Source organism: Pristis pectinata, chromosome 40, assembly GCF_009764475.1.
Source record: "Pristis pectinata isolate sPriPec2 chromosome 40, sPriPec2.1.pri, whole genome shotgun sequence".
NCBI lineage: Eukaryota > Metazoa > Chordata > Chondrichthyes > Rhinopristiformes > Pristidae > Pristis > Pristis pectinata.
Window position 1 is genome coordinate 7653477 of NC_067443.1, and position 11157 is coordinate 7664633.

An 11157-nucleotide genomic window follows, 5' to 3' on the forward strand; every position below is an offset into this window, starting at 1 on the left:
GAGAGTGCAGAAGTTGTTCACCAGGATGCTGCCTGTATTAGAAGGCATTGGCTATAAGGAGAAGTTGGACAAACTTGGGCTGTTTTCATTGGAGCGGCGCAGGCTGAGGGGAGACCTGATAGAGGTTTATAAGATCATGAGAGGCATGGATAGAGTAGACAGCCAGTATCTTTTTCCCAGGGTTGAAATGTCTAATACCAGAGGACATGCATTTAAGGTGAGAGGGGGTAAGTTCAATGGAGGTGTGCGGGGCAAGTTTTTTACACCAGAGAGTGGTGGGTGCCTGGAGTGTGCTGCCTGGGGTGGTGGTGGAGGCAGATACTATAGGGACATTCAAGAAGCTCTTAGATAGGCACATGAATGTGTGGGAAATGTAAGGATATGGATATTTAGGCAGAAGGGATTAGTTTAGTTGGGCACTTGATTGCATTTAATTAGATCAGCACAACATTGTGGGCTGAAGGGCCTGTTCCATGCTGTACTGTTCTATGTAATTTTCCTTTCTCCCTGGTGTCCTGTCCAATAGTTATTCCCTCAACCAACTCCTAAAATGAATCTGCAGTCATCACTATTTGCAGAAGTTTGCCATATGCACGCTGGTTGCTATGTTTCTTACAACATTTAGATTCTGTTTTCCGAGATTTAGATAGTTAAATGAAATGTCAGCAGTGGTGACCATAAAACTACTGGGTAGTCATAAGCATACCATCTGGTTCAATCTGCTGTCCTTCCCTGAAAGCGGCGAGATAGGTGGATAGGGCAGTGAAGAAGGCATTTGGTATGCTTGCCTTCATCGGCCAAGGCTCTGAGAATAAGAGAAGTCGTGTCGATCTTGTATTGTGTACAGTTTTGGTCACCACACTATAGGAAGGATGTGGTAGCAATAGGGAGAGCATAGAGCTTCACCAGGATGTTGCCTGGAATGGAGGGTTGAAGTTTTAAGGAAACATTGAATAGGCTGTGTTTATCCTTTCTGGAATGTAGGAGGCTGAGGGGTGACCTTATAGAGGTTTATAAAATTGTGAGGCACGTAGATAGGGTAGATAGTCTTTGTCAGGGGAAGGGGAGGCTAAATTTGAAGGAGATTTGAGGGGTTAGTTTTGGTGGTTATCTGGAACGAGCTGCCAGAGCAGGTGGTAGAAGCAGGTACAAAGTTTAAGAGGCATTTGGACAGGTACTTGGATAGGAAAGGTGTAGACCGATACGGGCCTAATGCAGGCAAATGGGATCAGCATAGATAGGCATCACGGTCAGCATGGACAGAGTGGGCAGAAAGGGCCCATTTCTTTGCCGTTCAGTTCTGTGATTCTAAGTGCCTGACCCTTACCTGTCCTCTGAGGTGGCCTAGTAAGTCACTAGGTTGTACTGCCACCTTTTCAAGGGCAACAAGGCCTTACCAATCAATGAAGGCCTTGCCAACGGTGCCCACAGTGCTGGGAATACATTATAAAAGTGAATTATAACAATCACCACATATTACCTAATTGGCTAGAAAGCACTTTGTGGTGACTTGACATTGCTGAAGGTACTATAGATTTTTTTAAAATTTGGGGACTTAATCACGTCAGACATTTGTTTTTGTAGGGGCATATTAAACACACAATATTATATTCATCTGTCCATGGCCTGAACAGACTGGGGAAGCCACTATCCCCACTCCACTCCCTCCCAAATGCGAACAGTATTGAGGGATCATACACATGTCCTGAGTATGCAGGTTGGGGGTTCTATGTACCACATGTATACCACACTTTTCTCTTGAAGATACTGGATCCGGCTGGGAAATTGCTCCATGGGCATTATCTGTCTTACATTCCTATGCTGCTTCAACCAAGTGACAATTACTTATTAATTGAATTTGGCAGTGAGTGCCAGTATTTATAGAAAGAGGGTATCACCACCAACTAAATTCACAGAAGCTCCACTCTGGGCCAGCAATACTTTAGCATTACTTAGCTCAGTAAAGTTAACCAAACTAGAATTTGATATTTCTTTCCTCATTTGGACTTGAGTGAACATTTTAATTCTCTTGTAACTAGTTTTCTACCTCCATCATTGGGACAGAAGTATTAATTTAATCCAAATGTGTTAAAATACTCCCTAGGATCTCAACCAAAAGTGCCAGTTTTCACTCAGCAGACAGTACTCCGTTCTCTATGCCTGAAGATTCAAGTTTTATTCCAAGATATTTTAACTCAAAAATCTCGGCCAGTTCCCCAGTGCAGTTCAGAGGTGCAGTGCAATTTATTTTATGGATGAGAGGTTAAAGCAAGGCCTTGTCTGCTCACTCGTGTACGTAAGATCCCATGGCAAGTTTTTTTTTTGATAAGGTGCAGCAGGAGTTATCCCAGGCGCCCTGGTCAGTATTTACTCCTTATTCAATGCCATTAAAATATCTAATCTGTTTTTCACTACGTCAAACGTGGGAGCAAGTTGACAACTATGTTTCTGACAACAATGGAAATATTTTAGTTAAATACTTCATTAGCTGTAAGGGGCTTGCAATATCTGTATGTGTAAGAAGACATAGGCTAAGAAGACCCAGTAAAAGTGTTGGTATGTTTCTCATTTCAAGAATTTACATGATCCCTGAGCACATTGCGATCTTTTCCCAATCCAGAAATCCGAAGGCGAGGATCAAAGGATCCACTTGGGAAGCAATCCCTGTTGTACGATAGTCCCTATGAACCAGGGGAAATGGGACCAAAGACAGAAGCCCTCGGGAACTCTGCGTTAGAAAGGACGGGAAACCAGTGGCCAATTGACAGCTGCCTGCCAGAGAACGATGAACGACCTGCAGCAGAGTACGAACAGCCCTGGGAGTGGAAGACAGAACAAATCGTAAAAGCACTTGCAGGTGCATCAGGAAACCCTTGAGAGCAACACTATGCACCACTTGTAATGCCATGTAATCCAGGAAAGTTTGGAGTTGTGTTTGGAAAGTTAGTACACAGCAGAGTTAGTTAAGGGAAATAGCACGTTACCCTTTATTGCAAGGGGATCTGAGAACACTAGCCGTAATGCTGTCTTGCTACAATTGTTAAATAGCTTTAGTGAGCTCACACTTGAAGTATGAAGTACGGTTTTGGTCTCCTTTTATCAAAGGTGTGTTTACCTTGGCAATAGAGCAACAAAAGTTTGCAAGATTGACTCGTGGATTTTCCTGCAAGAAAAGATGAAGGAGAATTTGGTTATTTTCTCTAGAACAGGGGAATAAGAAGTGATCTGATGGAAACTTATGGGGCCTGACAGGGTGCATGCTGTGAGAGGTTGTTTCCCTCAGTTGGAGGACTAAGAACTAGAGGGCAAAGTTTCAGGGTAAGAAGTCAAGATGTTAGGAAAAGTTTTATTATGCAGAGGTTTGTAGATGTTTAGAATTATGTTTGAGTGCTGTGGATGCTCAGTTACTGAGATCCTGAGACCGAGGTTAATAGGGAAACCCAAGGATATGAAGATTGGGTGGAAAATGCTGAACATGCTTGAAGAGTCAGATCATCTAATCCTGCTGTCGTGTTCCCAAGCCATGGCTAAAGTTAGTTCCAACTGCTCCTAGTGCTTCGGGGTTCTGAGTAGGGAATGTCTATCCAGTCCAGATGAAGGGTCTCAACCCAAAATGTTGACTGTCCATTTCCCTCTACAGATCCTGCCTGACCTGCTGGGTTCCTCCAGCAGTTTGTTTTTGGCTCCAGAAGCCAGCATCTGCAATCTTTTGTGTCTCCAGGGAATATCTGTCACAGTTCTTGATCACAATTTAATAGACTAGAAAATGTGTGCTGACCATAGTTACATAACCCCTCACAGTTCACCCTCAGCTAAATTTGGTGAACTGCTAGGGGGCTCTTAGAAGACCTCAAAGTGTTGGAGGGAAGGAAGAAAATTGAAGTGTACTTCTCAGCAAAGATCTGTTTTGTTTTCACAAGTAGTTAAATAGATGCACTCTATAAAGTTGCAAAACAGACACTTGACTTTGGCTAATAATTTTTCCATTTTCTGTGCATTCTCCCCTTAGTCCAGTTTGACTCCGCAGAAAGAGGATCCCCACCAAAAGAGGAAAAAGTCAAACACCATAACAGGCACCCAAGCTGGACTCAGAAGGTCCCAAAGCAACAGAATCCAGAGAGCAGTGAGATAGGAGAGAAGGTGGATCCAACCATTCCTTTAGAAAAACAAGTGTAAGTTCCTTTGAAACTCCAAATCACCACTTCTGTGCTTTCTTTCGCCTCCCTGCATCCTCACTACTTTGAAATCTACTCTTCAATATAAGAAATAGGAACAGAAGGAGGCCATTTGGCCCCTCTAGCCTGCTTTGTCATTAATATTGTGGTTGATCTTCTATTTGTCTATTTTCTTGATCTCCATATCCTAGCATCCAAACTTCAGCCTTAAATATACTTGATAACTGAGCCTCCACAACCCTGTAGATTCTGTATGAGAAAATCTCAGTCATAAATGTCCTGCACATTCCCAGGCTGTGAACCCCCAGCACCAGACTTTCCAAATGGAAGAAACAACATCTCAGCATCTACCCTGTTAATCCTGCTTAAGAACTTCATAAGCTTCAATGCACTGCCTTCTCATTCCCCTGAACTTCAGTGAAAGTAAGTCCACCCCACTGAGCATAACCCTCCCAGGAAACAATCCAGTGAACCTTCACCGCACTGTCTCCTCACTGGTATACTTGGCTACTTTCTGGATTTGATCTTGATTCTTTGGTAAGTGGTGGAAATTACTATGGCTCCAGGGCTTCCATAACACCGCAGCCACGAAAACACACCTCTCCTTCCACAAGTTGCAGACTGAAAGAGTCAGGGAAAGCTAGCTCCAAAGATTCTTAGGTAGGTTAAGTAAACTTAGACTGTACACAGCAATTCTCCACTAACATTACTCTGCCCATTAGAATCCCACAGCCTCTCCTTACAGATTACAGTGTTTGGAAACCCAAGTGTGGTGTCAACTGAATGCTCCACCTTTTCACCTAATCTTTAGAAATCTCAAGTCTGACAAGGTCAGATCAGGACTGGGTGTCCTCCAATCAGTGTCTTGCCTCTAGTCTTTCCAAAGCCTTTCCATGTTCTAGCATGTTGGAATCTTGTCCAATTGCCTGGATGGGTACAGCTCCAACAACACTCAATAACCTCAACACTGTCCAGGACAATTGGCTCTTCATCCTCTCCCCTAACCATTTAAATCCCTCCATCACAGGCACAAGGTGGTTGTAATGTATAAAGATCTATAAAATGCACTTCAGCAATTCACTAATATTTCTATGGCACCACCTCCTAAACCTGTAACCTTTTCCAGCTGACAGATCAGGCGAGACAGACCCATGGCAAGACCAGTGCTTTGCAAGTGGACCTTCAAATCATACCATCCTGATTTAGAATGTTATTGTTGCTTCTCATTGTCAGCTGGTCCAAATCTTGGAACTCTCTACCCAACACTGCAGGAGCACCTTCACCAAAAGAACCACAGTAGTTCAAGAAGCAGGTCACCACAGCCACCCCTCCTCCCCACCCACCACCCCATGCCTCCATCTTCTCAAGTTCATTTATGGATGGCCAGCAGCACCCACGTACCATAAATGAAAACAAGCTGTGGGCCTTGAGCCTCACCCTGACTTAACTGGACTCTCCATTTTCTCCACAGCTGGTATCACGGACCCATCACCCGGATGGAAGCAGAATCTCGTCTGCAGGCCTGTAAGGAGGCCAGTTACTTGGTACGAAACAGTGAGTCAGGAAATAGCAAGTATTCACTTGCCTTAAAGTAAGTACTTGTGAGGCTGTCAACACCTGTGCTTGGCAGCATTGTCTTGGCTTAGAATTCAAAATGTTTTTATGTTCTTTTCCTTTGAGTTCCTTGGCAGTGTCGAAAGCACAGCTGGTCAGAGATGCCACCCAGAGAGGTTAACGGTGCATCCAGGTGTAGGAGGAAGAGGGGCAGAAGGAAGGGGTCAGGATGGTTTGAAGAGTGGTAGTGGTGGGTGTTGCACAGGAGCATAGCAACAGGAGTGGGCCATCCAGGCCCCTCAGACCTGCCCCACCATTCAGTATGATCGTCGCTGAAGTAAGCTGGCCTCAACTTCACCTGTGACGGTTCCTCATAGCCCTCAATTCCTTAATTACTTCTAATGATCTGACCTCCCTAACCCCCTGGGGCAGAGGTTTCCAGAGATTCACCACCTTCTGCGAAAAGCAATTTCTACTTGCCTCCATTTTAAAAAATAGTTCTTTTATCGTCCAACAATGTCCCCTTGTTTGAGTCTCTCCAATTAATGGATACATCTCAACACCTGCCTTGCCGTGCCCCCTCAGAACCTTATGTGGGAGGAAACCAGAGTACCAAGGGAGAATGTGCAAACTCCACACAGACAGCGCCAGATGTCAGGATTTAATTGGGGTCACTAGAGTTGTGAAATGGCAGCTCTGTCACGTGTGCCACTGTGCTGCCCATCCTCAGGTTTTAAAAGAAGTGGCCAGTAAGATAATAGATTTGCTGGTTTTGATTTTCCAAAATCTCCTAGATTTGGGGAAAATTCCATTGGATTCAAAGAGGGAAGGAGACAGAAAGCAGGAAACTACAGTCCAGTTAGTTTAACATCTGTCTTTGGGAAAACGTTAGAAGTTTTATTAAAGAGGGCACAGAAAAACCTTGAGATAATAAAGCAAAGTCATTATAGTTTTGTGAAAGGGGAATCGTGTTTGACCAATTTATTGTAGTTCGTTGGAGAGGCGACATGCGCTGTGGATAAAGGGGAACCAGTAGATGTCCTCCACAGTTTTCCAGAAGGCACGTGATAAGGCATGGCATCAAAGGTTATTGCAGAAAACTGAAGCTCAGGTGTGGGAGGTAATGTATGAGCATGGATAGAAGGTTTGCTGGTTAACAGGGAAATGCATAAATATTTCTTTTATTCTGGTTGGCAATATGTAATAAGTAGCATGCCTTTGAGAATTTATATTGATGAATTGGCTGAAGCCACCAAAGTCAGGATGACTAAATTTGCTGCTGACAGAAAAATAATAAAATTGTGAAGAAAAACACAAAGAGACCACAAAGGGACATAGATAGGTTAAGTGAGTGAACAAAGGTCCAGCAAGTGGATCGTATAATATGTGGAAATGTGAAGCTGTCTATTTGACAGGAAAATTGAAAAGGAAGCATTCTGTCTAATTGGTGAGAGATCACAGAGCTCTGAGGTGCAGAGGGATCTGGGTCTACTTGTGCATAATTTGCAAAATTCTCATATGCATGTAGAGCTAATTAGGAAAGCTAACAATGTTATCATTCATTGCAAAGAGATTTGAATACCAAAGTAGGAAGATTATGCTTCAGTTGGAAGGGGTATTGTTGAGACCACATCAGAACAGTCTGCAGTACTGGTCACCTTATTTAAGGGAGAGTGTTAGTGCATTGCAAGTGGTTCGGAGACAGTTAACTACCTTAATATTGGGAATGGGCAGGTTTTCTTAGGAGCACAAGCTGGGCTTGTATCCTCTGAAGCTTAGAGGAGTGAGAGGTGACAACTGAAACATACAAGATCCAGGGGACTTGTCAGAATCGATGTGGAGAGGATGTTTCCATTTGTAGAGAATCTATAATTAGGGGTCATTCAGTGGGTCATGCAAGTTTCAAACCTTCTTTCTCAAAGAGCAGTGGAAGCAGAAGCTTTGAATGTTTTTAAGGCAGGAGTGGCTAGACACTAGATAGGCAAGGTTACTGCTGGTAGATCAGACAGCAGAGTTGAGGTAAAATTCAAATTAGCCATGATCTTGTTAAATAGTACAGCAGGCTTATGGATCCATATGGCCTACACCTGCTAATTTGTATATTTATATATAGTGTCTTCTGTGTTGCATATTTTTAGGGGATTCAGGTTCAGGCATACTTGCTGGGGATATTGGAATAGCAGATAACTAAGGATGGCAGGTTGCCTTCCCTTCTGATCTTCAGCCAAGTACCTTTTAAATGTGGCACAAAAATAGAAAATCCTAGAAAAACTCAGCAGGTCGGGCAGCATCTGTGGAGAGAGAGGAAAAACAGTCAATGTTTTGGGTGTGCAACCCTGCATCAGAACTGTGAGGGATGCAAGTCAGCTTTCAGTAGGAGAGAAGGTGGGGAGGGATGTATAGAACAAAGGAAAGTCTGTGATAGGATAGATTACCTGCATCTGCCCTTTTCTTATTTTCTTTTAAATGTGGCTTTAGCTTCTGTCTCTACCATTCTTTCAGGCAGTGTTCCAGATTCCCTGTACCACTTGGATGATTTTTTTTTTCTTCAGGTTCTCTCTGAAGCCTCCATATAAATGTCCTCCTATTGACTGTCTACCAGGAGAAAGCAGTCCTTTCTCTACACAGTCTAGGCCCACATCATCTAATGTACTGCACTGAATCTCTCCGAGTCTCCTTCACACCAAAAGAAACAATCCCAGTTGAGCCAATCCATTCTCATAACTAAAATTCTTCATTCCTGATGACCATTTTCAAAACTCATCTCTGAACCTTCTCTGGTTATTTTTGTGATGTAGTGACACAATACTCTAGTGTGACCTGTCAATGGTTAGTGTGCTGCACATCTCAAGCACAACTTCCGTGCTCTCATAAATACCTTATCCAGTAAAGGAGAGCATCTTCGTAACTACTTCACCTGTCCGTGGGTGTGTACTGGCAGGTTCATTAAGTCAAAGAAACAGGCCATTTCAACCCATCAAGGCCACGCCAACCATCAAGCACTTGTCTACATCAATCCTACACTGATCCCATATTATTCTCCCCACATTCCCCTCAACGATTGCCTGATTCTATCACTCACCTCTTCAAGACCCGTGCGTCTTTGGTCTTGGTGACTTCTCCACTGTTTGGTGTTCACTTGCTTTGTGCCCTCCCTCAGTGCATTATCTCACACTTCTCCAGGTCGGATACCATTTGCACCTTGGTCCAGATCTGAGCAGTCCTTTGAGATGTTCCTGTGGTCTGCAGCTTTCTTCCTCACTGTTGACTATGCGGCTGTATCAACTGCAGAATGGCCCCTGATGGTACTGATGCATTCTCTGTTATTTTCTCCTGTTTGCAGAACCAGCCAGGGATGTGTCCACATCATATTGGCCCAGACCAAAGACAATAAATATACGCTGAATCAGAACAGTGCTCTCTTCAACAGTATCCCAGAGGTAGTGCAGTACTATTGCACTGAGAAGCTTCCATTCAAGGATGCGGAGCACATGACTCTCCTTTACCCTGTGCCAAACAAACAGCAATAACTTGCACAGCCGTCTGTGAGGACAATCTGCTGAACAGAGGACATTCCATCTGTTAGACCATCAGTGGCCTCCCAACCAATTCCAACTGACAGAGAGAGAGAGAGAGAGAGAAAAGCAAGGGGGAGGAGCAGATGTTGCACAATGTAGTTAATATGTATGACAAAACAGCTTCCAAACTCACAAACAGGTACAAGAGGAGAAACATGGTCACATGCTGCACACTTACAGCCCTCCATTGCAGTGGAAGCGAGTGACTCAAAGGACATCACCGGAACTAGTCTTCTAACAGAGTGTAGTGGAAATTGATTGCAAGCAGAATGTGGCCTGTTTTCCAGCCCAGTGAACATCAGATAGACTGGAGAGAGGTGAATTGGGAAAGAGTAAAGGAATGAGTGGGTCCAGGCTGTTTCACCCTGGGCTCTGCCTTTGTGTCTAGCTCAGAATGATGGGCTGAAGGTCTCCATGTTCAGTTAACTGGCTGTGAAATGAATCTACAGCGCCCCCAATCCGTCACTTTGGTCTCAGGACAGCAATCTCATTTGGAGGCCAGAGAACAGCTGAAACAAGGACTAAGATCCCGTCACACAAATACAAATTTGGCATTGGGTTCAAGCACTCTGACCAGCATAAAGGGTGCTTTATTCAGTCTGTAAAATTTGCACTGGGCACATTTGAAGGCACAGTGCAGGGGCCCTGGGCATGTTTGATGTGACAGTGTAGAGTGAGTGTACCTCTATATCTAACCCGTTGTTTCTTTAGTCTGTGTCTAACTTGTGCTGTCTCTGCCCTGGGAGTTAGTGACGTGTCAGTGTAGAGGGAGCTTTACCCTGTTTCTAACCTGTGCTATCTCTGCCCTGGGAATATGTCATGGGACAGTGTAGAGTAAGCTTTACTCTATGTCGAACCCTGGGAGTGTGTGATGGAGCAGTGTAGAAGGAGTTTTACCCCATGTCTAACCTGCACATCCCTTCCATGGGAATGTTTAATTAGAATAGTGTAAAGCTCCCTCTACACTATCACATCACATACTAGTTTGTGTTGGGAATGCTCTAAGCTTTCACTAGGAAGGATTCTCAATTGCCAGAAATGTCAACTCTCACCTTAAATAGCAAAACAAATTGCAAAAAAAAAATTGCCAATTAACAGTTGTTGCTGCATTTCACTGTACAAATTGTTTTGAAGAACTTAACATTGCAAGAGGCTAGATTAACACATGCACTGTCTTGTTCCTGATGTGTTTTGCTCTCACTTAGAAAACACACCATGTGTTATTCTTGGTAACGACAATCCTCGTATCTGTGCAGAGTTCACACCTTCTGCTGATGGGACGCGATGGTGGGCAGTAACAGATGGTGAGGTGTCTTTATTGAATTGTATTCTGTGACAAACAGTGATAATGGGATTTGTTTCACTGCTTCTGTTCCTGCAATATGTCTTAATTAAAAAACACTTGGCAAAATGGGAAGAGTTTAATCCTTTTGTTCAGTTTCTACCAAGGTGTGTTCACAGGATGTGGGTGTTGCTGGAATGTTTTGCTCATCCTTATTTTCCCCAGGACTGAGTATCTTTTGAGTCGGTAGTCAGGGGTCAACTACATTCACATTTCAGAATGATATAGGATGCGGAGGCCTTGGAGAGGGTACAGAAGGGGTTCACCAGGATGTTGCCTGGATTGGAGAGTATTAGCTATTAGGAGAGGTTGGACAAACTTGGGTTGTTTTCTCTGGAGCGTCAGAGGCTGAGGGGCGACCTGATAGAAGTTTATGAGGTTATGGGAGGCATAGATAGGGTAGATGGAGTCTTTTTCCCAGGGTGGAAATGTCAAATACAAAAGGGCTTAGGTTTAAGATAAGGGGGGGACAGTTTTGAGGTGATAGGAGCAGGTGTGATAGCAGTGT

The 11157-nt window shown here is 43.8% G+C and overlaps 1 protein-coding gene across 1 annotated transcript in view; it reads left to right on the top strand.

Annotated features, from left to right (window-relative positions):
- The window catches only part of LOC127587440 (SH2 domain-containing adapter protein E-like), a 42541-nt gene extending 31832 nt beyond the window's left edge, over nt 1–10709 (top strand). The window contains exons 4-7 of the mRNA XM_052045762.1: nt 2621–2857; nt 4010–4172; nt 5647–5766; nt 9073–10709. Of these exons, the coding sequence (XP_051901722.1) occupies nt 2621–2857; nt 4010–4172; nt 5647–5766; nt 9073–9259 (707 nt within the window). The 3' untranslated portion in view covers nt 9260–10709. The remainder of the gene's footprint in view (nt 1–2620; nt 2858–4009; nt 4173–5646; nt 5767–9072) is intronic.
- The last annotated feature ends 448 nt before the right edge of the window (nt 10710–11157 follow it).